The sequence below is a fragment of the Bacillus rossius genome, chromosome 15 (genome assembly GCF_032445375.1).
Source record: "Bacillus rossius redtenbacheri isolate Brsri chromosome 15, Brsri_v3, whole genome shotgun sequence".
Taxonomy (NCBI): Eukaryota; Metazoa; Arthropoda; class Insecta; order Phasmatodea; family Bacillidae; genus Bacillus; species Bacillus rossius.
In genome coordinates, this window is record NC_086342.1 from 28,660,169 (window position 1) to 28,688,053 (window position 27,885).

General features: G+C 34.5%; 1 protein-coding gene across 2 annotated transcripts in view; it reads right to left on the reverse strand.

Moving 5' to 3' along the window:
* Positions 1-84: 84 nt before the first annotated feature.
* Positions 85-27,885, reverse strand: part of LOC134539707 (inositol hexakisphosphate kinase 1-like) — a 60,503-nt gene continuing 32,702 nt past the window's right edge. For both annotated transcript variants that reach the window (XM_063381928.1, XM_063381929.1), the window contains exons 3-8: positions 25,303-25,429; positions 23,667-23,790; positions 20,521-20,597; positions 18,588-18,763; positions 15,998-16,203; positions 85-13,936 (exon numbers count right to left, since the gene is read on the reverse strand). In XM_063381928.1, coding sequence (XP_063237998.1) covers positions 13,276-13,936; positions 15,998-16,203; positions 18,588-18,763; positions 20,521-20,597; positions 23,667-23,790; positions 25,303-25,429 — 1,371 coding nt within the window. In that variant the 3' untranslated portion in view covers positions 85-13,275. The remainder of the gene's footprint in view (positions 13,937-15,997; positions 16,204-18,587; positions 18,764-20,520; positions 20,598-23,666; positions 23,791-25,302; positions 25,430-27,885) is intronic.

The following is a 27,885-nucleotide window of genomic DNA, read 5'->3' on the forward strand; positions in this document are numbered from 1 at the left end:
AATTCCAAATCTTCCCTTGACTGCAATGTATTCACAACTGTTTTGGGTTTTTGTTTAGAAATGATACCGTAGAACACAACAAAATTAACTGCAACAGTTTTAAACTTTTATTTACAATGTGAATTGATTTTGAACATTCACTAACATTTAATAAAGTACACAGTAAAAACGCAAAAAACACGGGGAAAAAACAACACAACCTTTACAAGTAGGTATTCTGAAATCTGTCGACCCTCTGCAAAACATGAAAGTTTGACATATTACGCCGTCATAAAAGTGATTTGTAAAACAATTCACAACTCATCTTTTGAAAGCTAGCCTTTTTTTTTCCATGCTTGGTACAATACAAGTCCGGTTTAAACTGTCCGTTTGCACCCCCGCTGGTCTTCTGTGGCAAGGCTGAGATTTAAGATCCTTCAAAAGGCAAAAGTGACCTGTTGGTAACCAGATTATGTGTGCGAACAAGCACTTGGTCTTTCTGCATCACAGCAACAAGGAAACATGAATTCGGCCTTGTAGTACTGACAATCACCTCCCAAGTCCAAAGGCATGGCCAAGACTGTTGGAGTGCATTAGCTTGGTCTGCTAGGAGCCCTCTGCAAGAACAGTAGTAACCCATCTCCCAGCCGATTAGTTCATTCTGCATGCATGATTCCACAAACTATTCAGTAGTTCGACAATTCAAGTCAACTAATTTGTACATTTTTGCGAACCCCATGGTGTTGGATTGTGAATAATATTGCATGCATGCAACATTGCTAAAAATTTACTATTTAAAAAAAAATGCATACAGTACGTGCATGTGTTTCTAAGTATCAATAATGGCACGAGAAAAGACCAACCAAAATATTGCAATTGTTTTGTTAAAAGTTAAAATTAATTTCATATCGCATGTTTTCCCCAAATTAGTCACGATTTCAAAACTAGTGTCTTTGGAACACTTATAGAAATATTTTTTGTTAAGTTTCTCTCTTAGCAAAATGTTAATTTCAGATCATCTACTTGGTGCATGTTCATAACGGCTAGGCAACCTAATATACAAGTTACTGGTGTGGATTATCCTTGGAAGTACAATAATTTCACATCAGTCTGTTCAATTTAAAATATATTGCATAGAAATATAACATCAACAACCACAAGTTTTATTTTCATACTTAAAGGAACAAGAAAGTTAAAACAATCTATTAACACTATTTTTGCAATAAGCAAAATGTTCACAGAAAGGAGTGAACAAACATAGACAAAAAAACTTGCACGACATTTAACAGTATTAGTTCATGTAACTCTGTGCCAGTACTTTTAAAAAGGTTTACTTCTGTAAAGTATATTGGCAAATAGCATCAGTTCACAAACACACACATTGTTTTTGCAAGCCTTAATAAAAGCAAAACTTCACATATGCTCTCAAAATAAAGTTCTCATTCTAGTTAACTAGAAACCTTCATGAAGGAATGTGTGTGTATTGTAACATAAAAAAAAAAACATAAGTTACAGTCGTGTACTTTGATTTGAACAAGTAACATTTAATAGCATTAGGAAATAACTTCCGTTCCTGTACATATTCAATGAAGCACTTTTAGGAAATAAACCCACACATTGTACAAAAGTACGTACATGCAATTTAGTAGATAAATTGTAGGCAGACTTCGTTCAATGTGAACAGGCAATGAATGAAGGATACAAAACTCGGCAAGAAGTGAAACCACATCAACACAGATGTTGTCTGACCTAATTGGTGGGGTTTGTGTAGCAACGAATGAACAAACCCCTTTGTTGCACTACCCAAGTGCTACTATAGGCAAGGCCTTTGAACACAGTTCAGACTTAATTGCTATATACATCTAAAAATTATTACTCTGCTTATTTGCAACTGTACTTCCAATTATTTACACAGACACTGTACAAAAACTCATTTTAACACTATCTATGTTAAATAAACAATTACAGCACACATTGTGGACTTTGTACATAGTTGCAAGATTTTACTCATTTTTTCCTTCCTTTTAATTTACATAATCATGAAACATACAGAAACAGTTTGACTTCTAGAATTTTAAGTTATAAAAAAAACTTTCATCGCATCTATTAGCTAACAGGTGTATTGCACAAATCAAAATACACCGTTCAAGTTTATATAATTATGTTCCTTCAAAGTGCCAGTCTACCTGGTGTGATGTGCACAAGTGAGTTGTACGTACAAGTTTTTTTTTTTTTCAAGAAGTCAGCAAAAAAAAATTAGAAAATTGTCTACTCAATGTTCTTTGTCTGGTAAAAATTTTATTTGAGCTCATCAATTCAGCCACAAAAAAAAAATTGCAGTTTTAGCTCAAAACTATCCAATCTCTATGAAAATAAACCAAGGTCACTATTTAATTTCATATCTGCGCACATCGATTCGTAATTCTAACAAGGAATTTTCTTCTTCGTAGAGTATCGAAACTGCCATTTGAGCACTTGAAACGCTTGCTGATGTACAAGTAAAAATCTTACTAACATTTCCAGGCATATGTGCTCTTTAAGTGCTGTATCAGCTGAGGTGGTTTACTAGCAACCAGGAAATGAAACTAACACAAATTGAATACTCGCGTAAGCCATTTCACAAAACATTGTTTACATTAGTGCAGCCCTGAAATAGCTGAATAGTTCTAGGAGTCCAGAAACTCTTTGAATAAAATTATTAGTTTCAAAGAATCCTACAAAGGATATTAACTATATTGAAAATATAACAGCAAGTGCAATTGTAATTTTGCCCAAAATTACAATAAAGCTCAACACACACAATCTGAGTTATGTTCAGGAGAAAAAGAACCCTCGTGCATTTATGTTTTACACAACATTATTGACATAGTGACTAATAAATTACTTTTTCTAAGGTTATCTTTACCGCATCAAGTACCAAGACATGTTGATACACAATTTCAAGGCTTTCTGGAATGAAAATGTAAACCATACAAATAAAAACATTGCACTTGTATTGAAACACATCTTGGACAAGATCCTATAAAGTGCAAACTACCGGCTAATCAGTGAACGAACAGAACGTTCAACAAGGTAAGCATAAAGAAGGTTGTGTTATCTCCAATTGTTACTGTGATATTTTATACTGACAGAATGCAACTTAAACTATGTATTAATTTAAGTTTGTGATGCACATCAAATGGAATATTAACATAAATGAAATTTTATTTTAAAATAAATTGTTTCAATTGCATTGAGTTTTCCTGGTTATATGACACAGCAGAGGTAAATAATGCTAACACAATTTTCTTCTTGATCCAGATCAAGACGTGGTTAGCTTTGGCAAAGCAACTCTTCAACAACATAATTGATGGAAGAAATTCTTGTGTAGCCTTTTTTTTTTACCGGTTTGTAACTAGAAATCCAGGTCTCTCGCAACAACCCTACATTGTAACTTCTACATGAAAATACTGTTGCTCAGATTTAATCCAAGTTGGATCTTTAATAAGCAAAAGGTTTTTAGTTGACTAGTAAATTTGTAGATTACTAGAACAACATGCATGAACACGAAACTATTCTTGCCCAATCAGCTCCGTTATTTTATTTTAAAAGTCCAAACAATTATCACTGTTATTATTACATTTAATCGTGATTTAACTGCATCAATAACAAATGCAAAAAAAATATATAAAAAATGGGGCAACTTGGTTAAAAACATGCTTCCCATTCAAGATACTAAATATTTATTAACAGAGACTAGAAATCCATAGTAAGATCAGGTAGTGAAAACAAACAGATTTCTTTATGACTTGCCACACATACGAGTTTGCACATGTATGTTTGCAAGGTGACTTGTATATGAACAAACACATGTCATGTGGTGTTGATAATATGAACAATGTAACCATTTGAATAATTTTTGTTTTCCCAGAAGTAAAGCAAAATAAATCTGTCGGAACTAATCAACAGAAAAGAAGTGGGGTGAAAATGTACATACAGAAACAAACACTGTTCCAATTTGTTCCATAAATCTAATATATATAATATTAATTATTTTTTATAGTCATTACATGATTGCAATGAGGGTAAGGGGTGATTACACAATGTTGTTATCGATTTATTTTTAAATATTTTCTGTAACTTCATTTTTAAGTTATTCATGGTAATTCATAATAAAACAGGAGAGCACAAGTAAAATCTTTCCAAGCTTTTATAGTACTTCTTCACAGTTAGTAATAACAGCTTAGTCTGAAACCTCCTGGAGAAGATAACCAATTACTTTAGCAGGCGTCTTCAACTGTCCCGATATCACGTGCCTAAGGGCAGGTCATAAGCCAAGAGCTATTAAATGTAATATGGGAGTAGCATTTCTAGCTGTAGCTCGACACTCGAGAAACCAAGGTAGCAGGACCTGAACCTACTCTGCGTGAAAGCTCAAACCTAATGTGCCAATTAGGTTGCAAACCAGCCACAACGGGTGAATGATACATCCCAACAGACCAACAAACAAGTGATAAGGAAATAGGCTTATGAGCAGAAGCACCTGCTAGGGCATTCAGACATGCGAAAATATGACGGTAAAAGAGGAAAGAGGAAGTTCAACAAAAATTACGAAAGATTTATGTACATATGTACGTGATGGTGCGAGATCTGAAGAAATTAAAAGTATCCCTTACGAGAATACGTGCATGTATGTTAAAACGATAAAAGAGATGAAGATAAAAACTTACAGCATTCATTAAATCCTTACAAGTGAACAACAAAAAGTTTAAGTAATGCATCTAACAAAAAAATTAATATGTCACTAAAATTTTTGGGTAAATATCTTTAAACGTCCATTGAATCAGATTTTTACCCTCACAATTAGTAGCATATTTTACAGTTGTAGCATTTTTTTACATTTTTAAATATGTAATGAAGTCTAAAACATTCCAGTAATTAAATTTCAAACTTCGCAACTGAGAAACTATAGTGTACAGTGTTTATTTATGCAGATTCAAAACACTTCTTTTCTGCCTCCCAGAAATTTTAAATCTACGAATACACAAACTTCGGTGGCAAATCATTTACGCAACCTTTTCAGATTAATGGTCATGGTAATCTATTGCAATCTACTACATGTGATGGAATATAAATAAAGTCTCATGTTAAACAGTGTAACATACATCAATTAATTACTGCACATTCATAATCAACAGCGTACCAACTACAAACAACCATCTACTTAATTATTTATTAGTTTATTCAACTTGTGAGATAACTTATTTGCTGTTTGCTACGATTCCCTCCTTTGCGGAGGAGCCGGTTGCAATCATATTTGATACAAATAATGATATTCCTACCCTCTTTTTGGACACACAACACCACACAAACTCTTACAGCACATGCATTGACACGCACTTACAGACATAGCCAAAATGGCTTATCCTCTGTACGAAAATTATTGCAAGGCATGAACACATTCAGCAGATTAAAGAACACAACATTTTAAGATATGGTCCCATATCTTGTTTCATGACAGTTGTGATCTCTTACTGGGTAATCGGCACCACATCGAGTTGGTTCTATTTACATTTCAACTGTTTTCTTACATACAGTTAATATAAAGAAACTTAACGGAACAATGTTTCACTGAAATCCCCACAGTTTTCTTTTGAATTCTCTTTTTTGGATGTGTACCATCGTAGCTCTTGGTATACTGCATTCAGTGGAAGTAATTTTGTGAAAAGAACGGAAGTCGCATGGAACGGAAGTGTGTAACCACGGTGCTGCCATCTGTGACGGATGGTGCACACCAAAGTTCATCTAGTCAAAGGAAAACTTCATATGTAGTATTAACTGTTTAATTAATTTTAACAAAATGAGCAATATTTAAAAAAAAAAATCCTTGTTGAAAAACAGATTCAAAGTTGGGGTTTAATATTTTTTCAAGCTTTTTCAACTTTTATCGGAGCCATTTCATTACATATTTTTAAATTTTGGTATGCTAATCAAATTATTCAATAGTCATCATAGTTGCTCTGGCAGCAAACTCTAGTGGCGGGTACGGAAACTTAAGTGTGTTTTGAGTCAAAGAAATGTAGTTGCAAGCACAATTTGCGTACATTCATCAAGCTTTGTTCATCAAGCAGAGTTTTGTATTATAAGTGTATTTGCAGCATGAGAACACGTGAATTAGCTCATAACCAAAGTTAGATGTTACACATCTCTGGCAAGTACTGAAAGACTCGCTTACATTTTTTTTTTTTAATTACGTTTTTCCTAAGTTATTGTGAAAACACAAAACCAAGAACACAACCAAAAATTTTATTATGTATGTCATACCTAAACTGATTAGGTACTGCTTTTGAACAGTCCATTATCCATTTCCATTAATAGTCTTATAGAGTTAAATACACAATAAGCAAACATTCTAGGACAAAGAATCTGCATTGCCAACTTGACCTTAAATATCCATTTGCTGTCCTGAGTAATAATAATGCGTAGGGACGAGATCATATTTATGAATTGCGATGAATCCTAAATAAAACCAGAAAGCATGTCTATGCACTATATAACACCGAAATGCAATCACCTAAATGCAATAAAATCATGAATATAATAAGCATTCTAACACCACTTAACTTATCACAAAATTGTATCATTATTAAGTCTTATTTAAATTCAATCAATGTAATTTATTCAACATGAAGTTTGAACTAAAATTTATCATCTAAATAGATTGGAAAATTATTTTTTTTTTTAACTTTGTTTCAGAAGTTTGCATATGTTAAAATTTTTACATTTTTGATGTTTCTGTATTTTTTCACACATATAAAGACACTTGTAAATTTATTTTTATTCAGAAAAGTTGTGATTTAGTCATGATTCTTACAAATTAAATCATTTATTGTAAAATAGCATCATGTATCAGTCAAAATGGCATTATTTTAATAATAAGTATCAGGGTAAATGTATTTTAATGTTTTTCCTTTTTGAATAATAAAACTATATTTTAAAAACATAAATAGTTTTAAATGAAGACAATAACACAGAAAAAATAAAACCATAAAATATTTTCTCTAGTAATGCGGTAACGTTTTTCATAGTGCTTAGTTTGTAGCAACAAAAACAAAAAGCACAAATTATTATTTTTTTTAATACACATATTTTTGTGCATTCATTACATCTCAAAAGGACGTTCTGCAGAACTACATTTTTTTATTAAAATTCATTCCACTCCCATCTCGCATCACAAAAGTTGCAAAAAATTAATGTGGAAACAATTACAATGGTAAGGGCTGTGTGGTTGTACATAAATACCATCATCACCCACTATTCACTCTGTCTAAAATGTAACTGAGTGAACAAATAGAAAGAACTTTATTTATGAGCTTGTCAGTAACTTTTAACTTGAAATTTTAACTCTTAAAAATATCTTAGGGCGGAAAACGTACAAGTCTCACAAGGCTACCTTCGGTTGAAATCAGAATAATCCACTATTTAATAGCGTAAGGCACAAAACGCTTGGATGCAACACACAACTTAAAACGTATCCTCAAAATACTTTACCAAAATTATTATTTAGCAAGTAAAATACACAAAAAACAAACAAGTCGCTCATTACTTATAACAATTAACTTGACATTATTCCAAGCCTAGTTTGAGTCATCACTCTTCAGCACACTGATAATGGCAACATCAACGCTTTCCGATTAGCCTGTTTTGTCTCGCTTGTTAAACTTTTCCTTGTCCGTTTTGTCACTTCACACCTACGAATAAAATAATTTCCACATTTAACCTTTCTTCACTTCAAATTCTCGGTACCTTACGCATTACCACAAAATAAGTTGTATCAATGTTGAAAAAAATTTATTCACTTTATGATTCATGAAATACAAAGATAGGTACTTGTGCGCCGAGCATACATCGCTCAACCAACCTTCACTTGTTTAAGTCTATATGATATGAGCTGAATGCACTGTCGCCAAAACACCGTGCCTTAAAATTTCATTTTGCTTCAATAATAACCTTACTTAATATCAGCAAGAAGTGGTTTGAATGTAGTCAATGTAAATTTGTTACGACAGCGCATGGTGTTGAATTACAAGGCTCAAATTTCACTATTGGACAGTAAATTTTTATACAATTTATTATTGCTTTATAAAACCTAAAATTGAACCGAATTATATTATTACTAGTTATTAAACCAATGATCACTTTTAATACCTAGCTCAGCCTATTGGTTTAGTTAGTTTACACTATATAGTCATATAACCTTTATTTTTTACCCCATGCACACTCAACATTCGAAGAGAAAATTTACTGCCTGGATTAAATTTTTGAAAAGGAAAAAATTTCTCCCATCCCCATTTACAATGGTTAAAATTTCTGAAATAAAACATTACATTTTTGTGTTCAATTTAATCTACAAAGAACCTCTTTACACTGCGTAAAATCTGGGTACTTCAGCTTATATGTATATATACATATAATCAACTACATAACATTATCCTGCAAAAATATTTTTGATAATTAAAGATATGTAATCAAATTTTGATAATTTTTGTTTGTTTCAAAATATTTTAGTGTATTAAATCAAAGAAAAGTTTAACCTCTAATAGATGTACATAAGCAATAAGTACACTTTTTTTTTAACTTCAACCAAATGGATAAGTATTACGCCATATGTATTTCAGCCATTCGTTATCCAGAAGCAAGCATTTCTGATTAATAATAAAAATGTCAGGCCCAAGCAGCTAAGAAATTTCATAGCCCTCATATAAGAAAGGATGTTAAACTAGCGGATACTCTTATGCACTTGAAAACCTTTTGGCAGACAAAGGCAATTATTGTGATCGTTCTAAGCATCACTTTCAACCGAATCAGCTGGCTAATTAATACCCCTGTGCGAAGACTAAAAACTCTTTTTATAATTCCAAACACATGATATTTTATTAAGAATTTAGTAATGATGCTACATATTGATATACTTGCAGCTCAATGCTAAAAGCATTATATGTATACACATATTTTCAATGTTTTTGATGTGTATTTTAATTTCAGCAAAAAATAAAATAAAACAGTACACAAATATAGTTTGCCTACGACCATTTTAATTACTTCCCTTCCTATAATCCAACTTCACCTGTTCTAAGCCAATAGTCGAAATGCCGCACTGAGCCATCAGAGTGCAGTATTTTCCCTGCTCAATAATAATTTGTAGCAATTTTCTCAACTCCTACTTCTCAAGTCTACGACCGGTTTGCTGTAACATTTACAGAGCGAGATTAACAGTTCCAAGTGTTTCCTGACAGTCACCATCTGCTCCAGTTACCAAGGTAGTGTGTATGAATGTCACAAAACTACACGTCAATTCTTTAGTTATGCTTATACCACACAGCAACTTTTTACAATAAATTTAAAGGTTTTAATACAGAAATAATTTATACTATATTCAGGTAGGCACTAAAAATTTGTTGGCGTAGGAACATCCCATCACAAATCAATGTCGCTGATGTTTCAAATAAGTGAAAAGCACAAGTATTATGCCATTTTTTTTTACAAGTTAGGCCCCAGGCTAATAACTGTTACTACAAAAAAAATATCCAGTAGAAGTATTTAAAAAAAAGATTGTACAGAAAAATGATTATGGTTAGTGTTGTGGCCATTGAGGATTTAATACAGTTCAATGTAGCTTGTGTAGTCTCTCAAGGTTTTCCTGTACCCAAATTCAAGATGCAAGAGTGAAATTTGTAGATTATCGAAATGTCCCTTCCGCAAGGTAGTCCATCCGTACCCATTTTTATATTTAAAATTCAACACTTAAAATAAATCACTTGCCTATATTCCATTATTATCCAACCTAAAGTTGCCAGGCATGCTCTATCTACTGCATTTGGCATCAAACTAAAGAGTAGGCAGTTTTTTGCACCATTGGGTGGGTAGATGGAACTAGAAAACTAGTCAACTTTAATTTCATGTGCAACAGAGTAATATTTTGTATTGCCAACAAATATATCAATATGATCTTCAACCACAACAAAACATGGCTGGCATGTAACAATAGAAAGTGTTCAAGTAGGAATGCAAGTCAACCAAAAGAGGATTTACGTATGTAATAATCTGCGAGAATCCTAAACACTAAAAGGTCGTTGGTAAAAAACTTATAAAACAAGATTCTGAAGTGGTAACTTGCAAAAATTAAAAATTTAAGACCAGCATATCGAACACTTGAAGGTGTGTTGACATGAGCAGGGTAACATTCCCATGACAATCTTTTAAATTTCAAATCGGCAGAGTACTACATATTATTTGAAAGTACTATTCAAAACTCATTCTAGATCATTACTTTTATAAGAGTTTATAATTTTTAATACACTATGTGAAAATAAAAATGTGAGAAAAAATTTTCTTTTAAAAAACGAATTTGAAATAATTGGGATAGTCCACAGTTGCAATACAGCTTGAAAACCATTGTCTTGATGTGATGCAGAACTAAGTTGCGATATAGTGAAACCTCACAATGAAGTACCTCACTTTAAAATATAGAGTTTCATATCCTTATAAAATGTTTCAATTTAGTAACAGTTCAATATTAAGTGCTACATTACTACGTAGGTACCAAAAATACAAGTTTTTCCAAATACATTGTAATACGTACTCCACTGTGTTCTACAGGAAAAGACAGCATCATCTTAATTAATACTCCAACAACTAATGAATAAATCTAGCTGCTGATAGTGGATTTGACAATTTCTTAATGCTCTGTGTACTTCTGTCATGCCTATTATTTCCTCAGCTGGTCTGTAAAATTCCAGCCAACTCTCTCTCACCCGAAAATATTTAGAACGTTTGTTATATTTGGGCTAGTATCATTTATTAATGTCAGCAATCTAACATCAACGAAAAATTTGAGATATTCAGTAGTGCAGCATGCCAGTATATCTTCTGCTGATTCCAAGGTCAGTGGCTGTCGTTACACTACATGTCGCCATGTCCCTTCATGTGGCAGTAGCACACAATTATTCCATACGAACCTGACCAAGTTTAATTAAAGAATACTACTTATAACTTTTTTCATTTTTGTACTTAAGAAACAGAGAAACTTATCACTAACAGTTTATATCTATAATATTATTAGGACATTAAACACAAAAACCCACAATTTAAGAGGACTTTGAAGTTAAGTGCTTAGCTTAGTCATTAACCAACAGTTGATCACACAAAATGTGTGTTTGAAAACTATGCCCGAGGCATATGTTTGGCCAAAATTTAGCATTAGAATCATTATCACCATTACTTTATTCTTAATGGGTTTCATCCTCATAATACTGTAATCAGAATTTGCTGCAGCGTTTTATCTAATACATAAAACATACAACATTACATAAAATAATGTACCAGGTAGAAATTTTAATAGAATCAACAGTAAACGTCGTCATGTTGGTTCAAGGTCTCAACTAAGGAGTAACTCAAACAGTTTTAGACAAGCAAATGCGCGAGCACTGCTTTGTTGTTTCCAGGCTTGCAGTGTCGCTTACGTAAATGGCAACTCCTGAGCATAATGTGATTTGTTTTCTGCAATTTTCCAAGAGTAAATTTGCAATTACAGTTAAACGTGCATTTCGTTCAAGGTTTAATTGTGACCTCCCATGAGGCAAAATTATCTGCCGATGGTGTAGGCAATTCGAAATGACCGGATGTATTTGTAAAGGAAAAAGCACAGGACTGACATTAAAGCCATGCAATTGTTTTCCTTCATGGCTTTACAAAAGATTGTGTCTACGTTCCGCCACTACGTAATGATCTGCCAGAGTTGAGACACAGAACTGAAGAGGCTATTGCTTCCATTACTCCGAACGTGTGGGGGAAGAATTCGACTTTTAGGATGGATGTGTGCGGTAGAACTAAAATTTGCACATATTGAACATTTGTAAGAAAAACTAGGTTAGTTTATCTTCCATTTGATGTATAGTATGATTTGTTGTAAATAGTCTAAATTAAACTGTTATTAAATACCATTGAAACTGGGACAGTCTTTTATGGACTTCCTGTATTATTTTTGTAGTTTGTTTAATTGAGGTTTAATAAATAAAAAAATTCATACATTTATTTGTGCACATACCACAACCTATAAAACTTCTCATAGGTCAACATGTGCATAAAATTCAATGTCAAAAATCTGCTTTACAGCAAAAATTTCTCACTGCCATTACATACCCAATTACAATTTAAATATGTATAAATATAAATGAAGCAATTTAAATATAAATTTTATTTGCAAAAATAATTATAATACTTTCTGACATACATACATTTCATTATTTTGGTTGTGATTCTTGAAATTGTAGTTTCCTCAGGGTTGTACAAAATAAATTAACTGCAATTTGCATAATATCAAAGAGCCATATTGCATGCAGATCTCTAGGAGGGGGGGGGGGGGGGGGGAAATATCAATAAAAACTTAAAAACTACTTTCAGCAGCGGCCTGAGACAAAACATACACATTCCAAAAATACACTGCACCTATTCACTGTTTCCAACTTTTTTTGTTAAAACCGATCTTTCTCCCAACTAAGATGCAATGTTTACTAAGTCATTTACAGCATTTTTACACCAAACAATATACAAAAAGACGAATACATTAATTCACCTAATATTTATGTAACGGAATGTACATGGAAAATCAAATATGACCACTGCATTCAGTAGAAGCAAATCAAATTGAGACCAATAAAAATGAGAAGTGCAAAACTGCACAACACTTACAGCAAATACACAAATGATAATACTGGGCAGGAGACAATGGCATCAACAAACAGACAGCTGCTTCACAGCAGCACATCACACGTTTTGAACAATTTTTAAAAAGTTGTACACCGAAAACACACAGTCTCGTTAATACAAGTAAAAGACATGATACATGCCTTGTTTGAGAAATATTTCACATCAGACACGTACACGTATTTAAAAAATCGGCGGCAAGTCTTCAGCGCTTGCGGAATAAAAGCCACTGTAAACCGCTCAGCGACCATTCTGCTCTTGAAATCGTTCGGCAGTCACAAAGCACTAATAAATGCTACACTCGATAAAATATCCGATGAAGCTGCTTCGAAATAACGTGAGCACCAACATCAGTTCTCTTTTTTTTAATCATCCCAAGATAGTTATGGTTAAAAATATAAAGTTTTGTAAAGTATCCGAGTATTTAGATGCGTAAAACAGCAGTTTGTTTTCTGTTAGTTTCAAGAATGTTAAAACTGGGCTATAAACAAAGTGCCACGGATAGATAACCCATGGCAGTGTTTCGTTCAGACAGCATCCTAGATTCGAAATTTAACCTTCAGCCAAAATTTCTACGAGCAGGCGTTTCAAGCTGTCGAGTCCCGTGAGGAACCCGCAGTCGGGACCGTGGTGAACAGCGGAGTTGGCATTGCTCTTGTTCCCGAACGTGGTGTGGGCGAAGTCGATGATGCGGACGTCCACCCGGCCGCAGCCCGAGACACTCTCGCTCGCCTCGGCCCGGCCGTAGTTCCACCGCGTCGCCGTCTCTCCGGAAGCCCGGTTGTCGGCGGGCGGGTCCGACCGGGACTGCTGGCGGACGCGCTTGGCCTCCGACACCCCCGGGACGTCGAAGTCGTCCTCGGAGCTCTCCGTGTGCTGCGAGCAGGAGCAGTCGCTGTAGTTGGCCCAGCTGTCCGACAGGGGGCTGGAGGCGGCGGCGAGGCCCGGCGCGGGCGGCGAGTCCAGGAACATGGTCTCCTCCGAGATGGGGCAGAACCGCGACGACGACGACGCTCCGGTGAAGCCGCGCGGGTGGCAGTCCTGGCTCGAGTCGTCGTGGGAAGACGAGTTGCTCGTGTCGCCGTCGTAGTACGGGAAGCTCACCCCCGACTCCTGGGTGCCGTCGTCACTGATGCTGAGGTCTTCCAAGTCGTGGGTGTAGTTGTTCTCGACGAGGTGCGGCTGGTAGCCCTCGTAAACGATGAGCAGTGAACTGGGAAAACATCACGAACTGTAAGGTGAAGTCAGAAGTTCTATAAAATCATCTCCTTCATGCTTTTATACAATGCTGTTTTACATCACATGGTTATGCACAAAGGCACTAAACCACTTGGCTACTCACTCAGAGCTCATGAATGTCATACAGGGGTATTGGGATCAAACCCTTGAAACTCACCACACCTGCACGATGCATTATAAACGTATTCAGCTCTTACGACTAAACCACTGCACACACAAATGCACATTTAAAAAAACCTCACGGTAAAGAGACCTATATTTGTCTTCCAATTTCACACATATTCCTATTAAAAAAAGTTCTATATTGATATTATATTTAGGATATAGGCAACATACTAGGGATGGGATTTTCGAATCTTGGATTCGTCGAACATACCGAATCCTATGGATTCGAGGATTCGTAGGATCCGAGGTGGGATTCTAGGTGGGATTCGAGGTGGGTTTTTAAGAGTTTTAGGTAGTAATTGAAAATTGTAGTGCTGGGCGAAGTTCGAAAATTTTGAACTGAACCGAACCCTTACGTTCGGTTCAGTTCGAAACCTCTTAAAATATATTCGAAAAACCGAACGTTCGTTTGAAAAAAAATTACGTTTTTCTAATTTTCTAACCTCCATTTGAGACCATTCACAAAACAGCACAACAAAATTCCATTACTTGTAATATTCAGACTTTTATCGCATAATCGTCGCCTCAACAGTTTCAAGCGCAGACAAAATATTTAAAAAAATTATTAATCGTCGCATAACTCGCATAGCATTTTTTCATATAGGCGCGCTTTGTTTTTTGTTTACTTTAGAGAATTTTGTATGCATTTCTCGTACTACGTAATATGAACTATCATACAAATGCCAAAGGTATTGTATATTATACCTTTAACTATAGTGCGTGTACGAGAAGTGTTGTAAAATCACCAAAGATTGCGTACCCCTTACGTTAAACTAAAGCGCATGTACGAGAACTCTCGTGTTTCGGCAAAACTAACGTGATCAAGTTAACACAAGATAAATGTGGTAGGAAATGATTACGTAAATTACGTAATTTAATATACTGGGATGTATTTATTTTCTTTGGCCTTTTTGGTTATAACAGTCAGGTACTGAAAATATTAATTTAATCTTGTTTATTAAAAGTACTGGTCCAGTAAATTTTACAGTACGGTACTAAATTGACTAGCGTAGTCGCGGTAGCCATCATTATTTCTCGTGTTTTCTTTTTTCCGACGCAAATTTCTATAACCACACTTCTTACGTGACGTTTACAATATTATTGTTCTTGAGATGATTTGCTATGATCAGGCTTACGTCGTTTAAGTTTTCCAAATGGAGAAAAGATAATGACGACCCAGATGACCCAGAACCACCCCAAAAAATGTCTAAAGTTTCTACTGACGAGCAGCATTCTTCCAAGAAAACAGCAACTGCAGTCAGCGGGTTTTGTAATGTAGATAGGTAACTTAATTCACATTCGACTTTTTTGTAATGTCCTATTAAAAAGTGTTATTTATTAAAAATGTTAGGTTATGTCTACCACAAAAATATGTTATGTGGCTTTATGCTGAATGTTCGTCATCTTTATAATAATATATTTTTTTAAATGAAGGTTAGTGTACACTGAAAAAGGAAGGATTAATTTAACAGAGAGTTAGATGCAAACTTACGTGTGTGGTTTTTGAGGTTATTTGTCTCTATTTTATATCAGGTGTATACACTATGCACTTATTTTATAATTTTTATAAATACACATGTGATTTTTTTAATACATAGGCCTATGCAATTTTTTAAAATAAATGTGTGATTTTTTTTAATAACGTGTGGTGAAGTTTAGTGTGGGACTGGGATTCGAGATTCGATGACAAACACTGAGGATTCGAACAAAGATTCGGATTCGACCAAAATGTGGATTCGTCCCATCCCTACAACATACCCAACTGGTTTTGACATTTTTGTGGTTATAGCTACAAATTAATACATAAACATTTCCTACACACATTAAGGATTCAATATGAATAAGAATGTGCATAGCAGAAGAAACCTACCAGGAGTAGAACCGGTAGCTGCTCTGCCGTTCTATGACCCTGCGAAGCTCTGCGAGACGCTCGATCACACGCCGTATGTACTGAGTGTGCAACCGGTAGCCGTTGTGAAAGAAGCTGTACAGCGCGGCCTTGAACCCTTCTTCGCTGAGGCTGCGGCCCCAGTACTTGTCCCGCTTCACGTACTGCTCCGTGTCAGCTTGGTACACCTGCCACGGACACAACACAACCATTCTGAAACGCTCCACTAAGAAAAGATTACATGGCGAGTTGCGATAAAACCAAAATAACACCACAAAGCATGTCTAACACCGAGATGCAAGTTAATACACCATTCAGTCCCAAAATGTAATGACAAACATTAAATCAATCAGCAATTTCACCAACAAATTCAAATTACAAAAAAAAAATTAATTTGATAAATTCATTGAATGTAATTCATTTAGCATTTTATTCACGTATAAACCACGTAATTGGATTGGGAAAAAATAATATTACGTTGCTTGATCATGAAATCTGTTATTCGTAAAACATTTTTTACATTAATGACGGTGGCTCATGTTTTAAAGACACAATTATTTCCCATTTTATTTTTATGTTTCTGAGTAGTTCTGTTTCAGACATGCTTATTTCTATGATTTATTGTGTAAGTACATAATGTGTCCAGTCAAAATGAGATGAATATAGTGAAATAAGTTAAATTAAGAGATATTTAGTTTCATCTTTCTTGAATAAAGACAATGTAAAAAATACAAATACTGGAATCTCTTGTTTCAAGAACGAAAATGACCTAAGAATAAAACCCTAAAATTTGTACATATTTTTGGATGGAATAATCTTCCAATGAACAGTCCTGAGAATTTACATTAAGTAACTTGTGTTTTCATGTACATATTGGAAAGACAGAAATATATTTATTAAGAATTTAAACTTGAATTTAGCATTTAAAACTTTTAATTTGGCATAACCTCTTGTTGACAGCGAGGTCATTTAGAGAAAGTGACACACTGGCTCAGAACACTGATATTAGGTAAAGGCTCTGCCATGGCTAGGGAGATTAGTTTGTGTGCTGCAATAAAACTCAAATAAAACTGAAAAACATGCCAGTAGAATGCAAAACACCAAAATGTTAGGTAATACCAAAATGCAAGTTAAATCATTTAACCAAAAATTAATTCAAATAACAAAAGTACATATCTTTATAATGTTTGAAATACAAGGAATGTCATGATTTCTATACCTATCTGTAATAAAGTGCATAGATTAGAAAAAAAATTAATTAAAACACTTTTGAACTACAAATTCTCACTAATTTTTGTTCTGAATGTATGTTTTAAACAAACCTATTTACATATACTTTTTTTATTGTAAAAATGCAGCATGACAACATATACTATTTTTTATAATAAATATTTTAAAAAAATAGTTTTTATAAAAAAAACACTGAAATTTTTTTTTTTTTTAAAAAAAAGGGACTAAAAATAAAACCATAAAATCTTGTCTCTAGCCATGGCTAAGGCAAAACCCAAACCAGCATTTTCCTAAAGTTATTTTGGTAAAGCTCGAAAAAACATGATCACGATAGTTGGGTTAGAGTCAAACTCACGTCACGTGGTCCTTACACCACCTCAGTACATAGCTTCAGAAACACAGTTAAATGGCTTTAATCCGTAATCCTATGGACACTAAATTCAAGCACATTTAAATTTACCAACTCTGTAACTGTGTCCTTCAACATATCTTGAATGCAGGGAAACGTCACTCACTTGGGCACATGACTTTTGTCAAATGGGGTGTTTTCCTACACGTTGATGAATGTCCGTGGTCAAACTAATTCTCTTTAACATATCTGACCTTGATATAAGAGTAACAGCAAGGTCTGCACATGTAAAAAACTTGTAAATACAGCGGACTCCCCTCTAATACGTATTAACTGGGGGGCCAAGACCTGTTCACTTCCGGACTAGCAGAATAATTACCACAACGAAACAGCGTGTATTAAATTAAATTTCTACAAGAACAGCTGATACAATTTTTACACCCATGAAATCAACTTTAGCTTTTTAATAATTGAGAGAAGACTCCCAAAAGAATTTCTTAGATACAAAAATTTAATTTAATTAGTGTAAATATTTATTTTCATCCTAACTCGTTCGGATTAGCCGGATTTTCTGATAAGCAGGGTTCGGATCAGCAGGGACTCCACTTAACACCTGAATTGCTTCGTGTCATTGAAATTTCGCCGCCTGAGTATTGGAATGTTCTATGTCCACTTTTTAGGTTTTTTATGCTATGGACACGAAATTAATATTAGTATTCATTTGTACTATATCCACACACGTCTACGCACATAAAAATGTTTGTTCTTAATTTAAGACCAATATTATTTTGTTCTATGTCATACTATTCATAGTTATTTGAACTTTCAAATGCTTATATCTCAGTTCCTACTTCAATGGACATAGAACACTCCAATTCTCAGGAGACGATTTGTCAACCATACAAATTTTGGCACACACTTTTCTGCAGTTCCTGAATGAAAGTTGCAGCTCCATTTTCCGCAGCAAGAGAGCTAAAGGAAGCGAGGCGCTACCTGCATGCCGCACAGGCGGACACCGAGGGAGGCAGACGTGCTGGCGGCACACTTCGCCATCTGCTTGCTCTTCTTCTCGGCAGAGGCGTCGTCCCCGTGCTGGCGGGTGCCCATCTTCAGGTCCAGGATGCACGGCTTCACGTAGGACGAGGTTATGTTCTCCAGCAGCAGGAAGTCTGTGGCACTAAGTCAAGGAACCTCCCACACTCAAAGAGTTTTTCACACAAAAAAATTGGTTGTCTGTAAAGTCGGTTTACAGACGATAGTTTAACGTGACAACGTCATAACAAAACATTGATGAAATGATTGCATACTTTTATGAATAAAATTGAATCATTTTTATTGAATTATCACTATTTTGTATGGATACAAAGAAGGAGTGAAATTAAATCTACAATTTAATTGATAAATTTACTTTTATTTGCACTCATTAATTCAAATATGTTTATTACGTTAACGCAGAGATTATTTTAACTATAACTTTTATACATGTTTGCTATTTAACTTCTTCCAATCTGTGTTATTCTGTTAAGGATAGGACGATGATAGGAAAAGTAGGAAACGAATGGGAGTGTTTCAAATTTAATGTGCCTCGAAAAAGTCAAATCGATGGTTGTTCCAATCGAGTGGAAGAAAGATAGATGCGGCGCAAGCGTACAATGAGCGTAACAGGACACAGTGTAATGGGACAAAGTTTTTTAACGGGACACTTTCGTGCGTGCAGCCAGCGTCCATCGATTTATTAGACGTCACGTTCTTGACACCAATACTAGGCCTAGTATATTTGTTTTTTCAGGTATGTAAACTATGGTAAAAACAGCTAAAATTAATAACCCACTTCTAGCTTTTTATTACTCACTTTCTACACTAGAATATTACTATTACATATCAAACTCGACACAGACACCATATTGTTATTACTTTCTGTCGTTGTCAACATTTGAAAAGAATTCAGATTGCCCAATCTTAACTAACCATATGTACCCTAATAAAAAGACTGCCTAGAATATTAAAGGACCATGAGTACCAAAGCAAATTCACTAGTGATTTAACAAATCTCGATTTTCTTGCATCTGAACCTCTAATTCTATTCACAAAGAATACCTCGAATTATAATCTACATCTCAAAGATCAAGAATAAAATAATGTTCAAGAAATAATATATTAACTAGAATGATCAAAATACTTAACCATTAAAATGTTTTTATTTTTTATTTTTTAATGAACTAAGTTTCCTGAAACAACACAAACATAATTATGTACATATTAACATTAATAACATTGAGTTTGGTAATAGAACAGGTTATCGGAAAAAAACACAAATAGTCCTAGTAAACTTCAGAAATATTATTCGTGTGGATTTTAGAAATTCACTACATTTCCTCCAAAATTTTTATTCAAATCCTTTTCCACTTATCTCTCAATTTGACCAACCCAGCCCTCATACTAAAAATTTCTTTTTAATTTTTTATATCAGAAATAGAGTTGCTGCTACATTAAATACCTCTACTGAGTTGCATATCTTTATCAACTGTAAATTTATTAATTGAAAACTAACCATTTTCATGAACTTTCAACATGAGCGAAATGTGAGCCATAAGTGTTGCCAGAACTGATGTTACCAATCTCATCTCAGAGTTAGCATTATACATAGTTTGATAAAATAGTTGGGACTATGAAAACTAGTGCTGCCAACTAATAGTACTATAATGTATTTACCAAACAACTAGTAAAAAAGTTGTAGACGGCTGGTTATAATATTTAAGGGTATCAATAGACTTATTAATTTGCAAGAGTTTTATGATTGGTATTACATTTTTACCCGATTCTACCTCACCCAAAAACCCTACAACACACTCCCTCCCTCCTCAATTACATTTCACAAAGAGCCCAGAGGCCTGGCAATATAGGTATAGAAATCTCAAAAGGATACATTGCTTGTTGCTGTTTTCCACTTGAACACAATTCTTCAGCAATTCACTTCCTGTTCCATTGCTGTGTACCTTCATCCTGTAAAAATGAGCAGTGTATATATAAAACCATACCAGAAACCATTTACTCTCAACAGTAATAATTTCATTATTAAATTTATCGGTAAAAAAGTCTTGGTATGAAAATTTGTAAAGTTAATGAAGTATAAATAACATTCACCTAGAAATACACCCTAACACTTCACCTGAAAATCAACAAGAATTTTCAGTATTATGGTATTTATAATTTATTTAATAAAAAATGCCTTCCCCTATTTGTACAGTTTTTTTTTCAGATATCTGCTAGTTAGCATGGGGATGCCACAAAAAATAAGATAAGTATAAGGTTTCTAATGTACTTTATTGAGAATAGCCCTAAAAGCATAATTGCTTGAAAGGAAATCTTACAATGAAGGGATGTTCATATACAGGCACCTTGAAACGTGCTTGCTACACATTCAGGTGGTTTCAGAGAGAGAGAGAACATTATGGGCAGTATTCCATAATGTTCCAAAATGCTGGGTTTTGAACTTGCTACTACCCATACTCTTACCATGCACTTTACCACTCTGCTATGGAGAAAAAAAATATGGAAGAAAACTATGGAATTATATGGTATTATTTTAACTTCCTCTAGTACTTTAAGTTAAGATTATTTTTTGTTATGATCATTAAAATATACAAACTGTATTTCAGGATAGTTTCGCTATCATGAAGTTTCATTTGGCACGCCAATATGCTTGGTATGTCCCCCAATGATCATGAAAGTGAATTATGGATGAAATCACTGGAAAAGTGAGCTTTGGACATGCGCGGAACTTTGGACAACAGATAGGTCAAGAATAGGACACTAAAGGTTTGGGAGCAGTTTTGTGCACTTTGAATACGGTTAGGATACAGGTGTAGCACATTCAACACCAAAACCCTTATTTTGTGTCTTGGAATGCCGGCCTAAGCTTCTCCAGTTATTTTATAAGTTTGCAAATAAGAACGGCTAGTCAACTGGGGAACTAAACTTGTAAATAACGCTTTGACGTAGGATGAAAAAACACACCTTCAAAGAACATGTGAATCTAATGAGCAACTATAGCAACCGTATATACTATTGCCTCTGATAGCAGCAGAGATGAGCCTTTTTATTTAGATAAGTATCTCACTATTATTGTTACAGACTTAGTATTCATTTCTCTTTCAGTACTGCAAGAAGAAAATTTTACATTAGTGACACGAAGTATCAGCTTTATTAATAGATTCCACAGCTTTCAGTAGATTTGATAAGTATCTCCAAGTACAAATAATACTAATTTTGATAGTGAAAACAAAATAGGCATGAATAACATTTATGTATGTGTAGACTGTTTGTCTGCACTAAATGTTACACAAAATGTTACTTTTATAAACCAAAAGTGGATAAGAACTTTTGTGCAATTCTTGCCAAAGACATTAAACGTGAATATAAGTTATTTTAATGAAAATCATATATTTAGATTTATTTTTGTTTCTTGCTGTCATTATGTATATATTACAATTTAATTTATTTACAATGATTTTGCTAAGTGAACTTAAATATTTTTCAATAGGTACTAAGTGTGCCTGAGAAAATATTTATAACAGTGAACAATTTGTGTCTGCAAAAATTTATGTCCATAAAAGAATATCTTCAGGTATAAAATGTAATAGTATCAACTGTAGGCAACATAGTGTGTTTATTTCAAAGTCATAATTAAAGAGTAACTAAAAAACTGTTTTCGATTAGCGCATGCATGAATGCTGCTTTATTGTTTTCTCAGTTGCACAGCGAAAGAATGGCTCTTTCCACAATTAGTAGAGGGTAACACTATTTGGCAACAGGATGAAACCCCTCCCTATTGGAATTTTTTTGTACGAAACGTTGAAGGCCTTGACTGTAAAATGGTCTGTAATGGTCGAGACGACAAGAGCTCTTTTTCGCTGGCTTCCACGTTCACCTGACATACCACCATTCAATTTTTTTTTTCCCTTCGACGATTTATAAAAGATTATGTCTAGGTTCCGTCGCTACCTAATGATTTGCCAGAGTTGAGACACAGAATTTAAGAGGATATTGCTTCCGTTACTCCAGACATGTTAACCAAAACGAGGGAATAATTGGACTTTAGTTGGATGCGATCCGTATAGCTAAAGGTGCACATATTAAACGTTGGTAAGGAAAAAACTAAGTTAGTTTACGTTCAATCTGATGTATGATTTGTTGTTAATAGCCGGTTTTAGTATACCATCGCAACTGGGACATTCTTTTACGGACATCCTTCCTGTACACTCCACAAATGTTTTTTCCTCAAAGTTGACAGTATCAAATTAAAAATCTTATCTACAATTAGATAATTATTATAAAACCAACTAAAATAAATAAGGTTTCATTTGACGACACCCTGTCTTGTACACTAGACAGTATTCCTGCTTACGGAACGAGAGGAAACAATAGTGGAATAGCGGTCAGATAATTTTTCTGATTACTTCAGTTCTGCACAAGGGTCAGTACCGTGGCAAAGTTCTGTTAACATTTCTGAGTATAAAGACTATGTTAGGTTTCAATACTGACAGATTATGTTTTCTTTGTGTCAGTAACATTTATGGGGGCTCAGATTTACTAACAGAATTTCCCACGAGGCTTCAATGTCATTAGTGAAGACAATTTTTTTTTACTAAACATAAAGTTAAAGAAAAGATAAATATCCACTCTACAATTATATGTGGTTGATACTCGTTGCAATTGCGTTGTGCACGCGCATTAAGCAATTATATATTGTAATTAAACATGTATTTGTAAGTAAATTAACAGACGATGACTACGATGTAATAACATTTCAAAAAAAAATTAAATAAGTTTTAAAAAAATAAATGTAGATTTTTTTGTTATTACTTTGATATATTTATTCTGTCATTCTGTAAAGTTGGCCTTACGCTTTACACACAAATTTTAGGTTAAATTTGGTGTAATACTATCTATCACTCCATTAGATGTTCCCAGAAGAACTTAACAATTTATGTGCTTTTTCTTACTAATCCAGCCCCCGACTATTTCAACAAAAGGAGAGAAGTGTTCGCTATGGATGGACGGAGAACTGACCTCAGAACGTCCTCGCGCTTCCTCTTGGAGCCGGGCAGCTTGCCGCGGGCGAGGTCGTCGCAGAAGCTGGGGCTGTAGCGCTGGTCCAGCTTGGGGCCCCCCGCGTTGCTGGCCTGCAGCACGCCTGCAACAGTCAGCGGCCCAGTGCTCACCCCCGCCGCCGCGCACACCCCGCGGGTAATCACAATTATGAGAAACAAACAAAAAAAATTACAAATACAACTCAGCCCCACATGCCTACGTTACCACTTCTGATAGAAACAAAAAAAAAATTCTTAGATAGTCGAAATTCAAGGGTTTTTTTAGATTATTTAACCGATAACATGTTTTAGTGAAGTACCAATAACTATCGAAAGAAACTCTTCGCAAGAATTCACGAGCAACTTGCAAAAAAAAAAAATACGTCCACACGCATTAACACTGGCACCATTTTGAACACACCACAAAACGTCCAAATTTCTTAGGCGAAAAAAAAGAAAAGACGCAAGCAGAACGGAAGAGTGCAAACCAACATTTACGAGAAACAAATGTCGGTTCATGGAAACCGTGTATCGGAATGAAACGGCGAGCACGTTTGGTACGTCACTAAACCAAGCATACACTGTGTCCAACATCCATACAAACCCTTGGTGTGTTAGCGAGTCGTGAGGCGGCCCAAGAACACACGCCGCCGAGCGTCTCAAGTCAAGTGGCTGACCTCTCGCACGCTCAAAGCGCCTGGCGGTACCGACGGCGGCAACGATTCTCCTTAATATAACAGGGAGAAACTTTGTTTGTTTTGCACAAAGCGCATGAAAAAGAAGACAACACTTCACCACGGCAGTTTCAACAGCATCTTTATTTCCGTTATACAACACAAGAAACACTCGCAAGGTGGTAGGCACTACAAAACACAGTCTTCGTTTTAAGTACCATGCTTAGTGGCAACTAAGTCAAGTGAGTTGGGCGAGTCTAACATAACAAAGTGTGTTGCAAGGGCGAGTATTTAGGAATATTGATAAGACTTTTGACAGCGAAAATCCCCCACAGAAGTGATAATGTAACATTTACTAATAAATTCATTTTGCTAAAGCTCAATGGAAATATTTAACTACAACAGTTATTTTCAATGTGGATACCAAACAGAATGCTAACTTCATTATAATTCCTTTATAAATTTAACAGACAAGAATTTTTTTTTTCTTTTACCAGAAGAGAATAACAGTAGATATATAATATATGTAATGCAAATACAAAATAAATGAAGAAATTAACTAACTATTCGAACTAAGCATGATACTTCTCTACAACTTTATAATTTTATGCAACTACAAATGGGAAAATTTCTTCTAAAAGTTCCTTAATATTTTACAAAAGGCATGAACCTTAATTATAAGATACTGTTTTAATAAGTCTAAATGTAATTTTATCAATATAATTCAAATACTTTTACAGATTTCCAAATTAAAAAAACACTGGCAAACAAGAGCACTTTCTACGAGTAATAAACACGACCGGCACAATTGCACTAGGCACGAGTCACAGGGTGAACTTGAGCACACGCGAACGCACAGTTCTGTCGCAGCGAAGAACTCTGTTCTCTGAGCACTCCATGGCCACCCCGGGCCATGGGACTTCATGGAACAATGAAACTTACCTTTGAAGTGAGGGACAAACATCTGGATGTCCTCTGGGATATTCTGGTAGAAGTCATACTCCCGCGCGTTGAGCGGCTTGCAGATCGTCGCCTGGTTCAGCAACAAGAGCCGGGTGTGCCCGCCGACCTGGCACCAGACAACAACACTCCCAGCGCTTGTCCCGACCCGAGCAACAACGCCAAATCACAGCCAAGTCGTGGGGTTGTTGGAAAGAAAGTTGCTAACTTGCACAAACGGGCACAAATATTTTCAGGGTTCCCACACTATAAATCTAGACGTTTCCCCGAGCTTTCCCTGTGCAAACAAACTTCTTTTCCCTGTCCTTTTGATCAATTATGTAAAATAATAAATATTTTAAAAATACAAATGCTTAATAAAACACATTTAAGCATACATAAAATGTCAAATTTACTATAAAATATTTTACAGCACTATATACATACAGTTTGCAAAGTTACCATTTCCATCAACGTTGTTAAGTCATTAATATAAAGCCACTATATTTAATCGAACTTTAAAACAGTACGTTATAGATAGGGACAAAATATCATGGTGAATTGTGATACAACCAAAGTACTGCAAAGCAGTGTGAAATAAATTGATTGGAAAAATTATTACGTTGTTTGATCTTGCTTCTCTTATATTTACGTTAATGACTGGCAGATTTTTCCATCACACAAAAATTTGCTAATTTATTTTAATTTTTCTGAGTGGTTGTTCTGGACATGCTTATTTTATTAATAATGATTTTACTGTATAAGTGAATCTTAATGACTGTTTTGATGAAATAAGTACATGCTAAGAAATATTTGCTTTTCAGATTTGTTAAATAATACAGCTTTCTTTTAAATAAAGACAAGATATAAGACAATGACACTGAAATCTCCTGTTTTAAAAATTAAATTGACCTAAAAATTAAACCTTAAAAACTTGTCCCTACTTATTGAGTGTGATGTGACCAACTATCAACCTCTGATTGTGCTTTCAATCATTAAATCAATACACACTTGATACATTGATTTGTTTCACCTAATTTAATTACTGATGAAAACATAGGGCGTTTCTACTGCACATAAATGTGATTAAAACTGTCTGGTTTAAAGACATCAACGTATTGAAAATTACTAACCCTGTTTGGTAACTAAAACTTTGTAAATTTCCCTCTTTTTCCCACATTTTGGAGTCATTTTCAATTCCCTGAGTTTCCCTTGTCTTCCAGTTTTCACCTATCTGTGGGAATCCTGATTTTTCTGTGAATCAAGAGACAAAACTCTATTTGCCAACATTTTTTTTTAACTAAAGCATCGATAAAAAATTAGCTTTGCCATTTCTGTCTTGGACACAGAAACCATTCTCTCCACATCGGTATCAAATTTCAGAAACTGAACTTACCACCTTTTTCTAATAACCCCATGATGTAACTAGCCTCTAATATATATTCAGAACAAACTTAGTAGCCAACAAAAGAACATTAATTGGTCATTATGGTACCTGTAAGTATTGCGTGTGTGCAATTCCCATTTGTATACAATGTTTAGCAAATCACTGAGGTTTAACTTACACAGATACAAACAAAACAAATCATGAAAACTTTTAACTGGCAAACTATATGATAGTTAGAAACAATGACTGTTTAATATTATCATATTTACAAAAAAATTTAATTGCAGGAAGAATTAAAAATCACTTAACAGCCTGGTAAGCTGAATCGCTGTGGCAATATAACAGCTAGCACACGTGTACTTACAAGCAAAAAATAGTGAAACATCACAGCATATATGTAAAAATAGTTGGCTGTTAACACACACAATTAACTATAGCACTTCTCTAGAGTGCTTAATTGGACCACCTTGGTATATTCAGGGGATCTGTTCACAGTTTTGATAAGTATCATGCAAATGTGTACGCATTATATGATTACACTTCTTTTGCATTTAATGTATCACACTAATGTTAATGCAATGGCTAATGATTCAACTTGACCTATGATTATAATGAGTACTTTTTCTAAATCCACGTGGTTGCAATACCATTATACTTTTGAAGGATTCATCATCTCTATGCTTAACTTTGTGCCTTACATTATGATGTGTGCATTTAGCCACATGCTGGTATTTGATAGCAAAGTTTGCACATTAATATTTGTACTCATTCATAGTATGGAATGTTTCTGATTTTTCTAGTCAAAATCCTTTAGTTTTTACAGGTTATCCTGAGTTCCCTGTGGGTAGACATCCTGTTAGATTAATGTGCTGGTTTGATTAGATTCAAATAAGTCTGAATAAATGATTTTGATGTGGAAAGACCATTAGGAATACTCGTGTTTCAAAAGAATATTGCAAAAATATGTCAAAGTATCCAGACACATAAAATTCTATCTTGGCATTTTGCAAGGTCTACAGTTAGACATGCTCATTATAGATCATGAAAATCCACATTCTGAACATGATCAAGAATTATGAACCGAATCAGAACAAATAACCAGCATATTAACTTAACGTGTACTTGCTTCATTGAGCTAAGAACTAAGAAAATTAAATAAAAAATGAACAGATTGTACTCTACTATAAAAACTGTACATA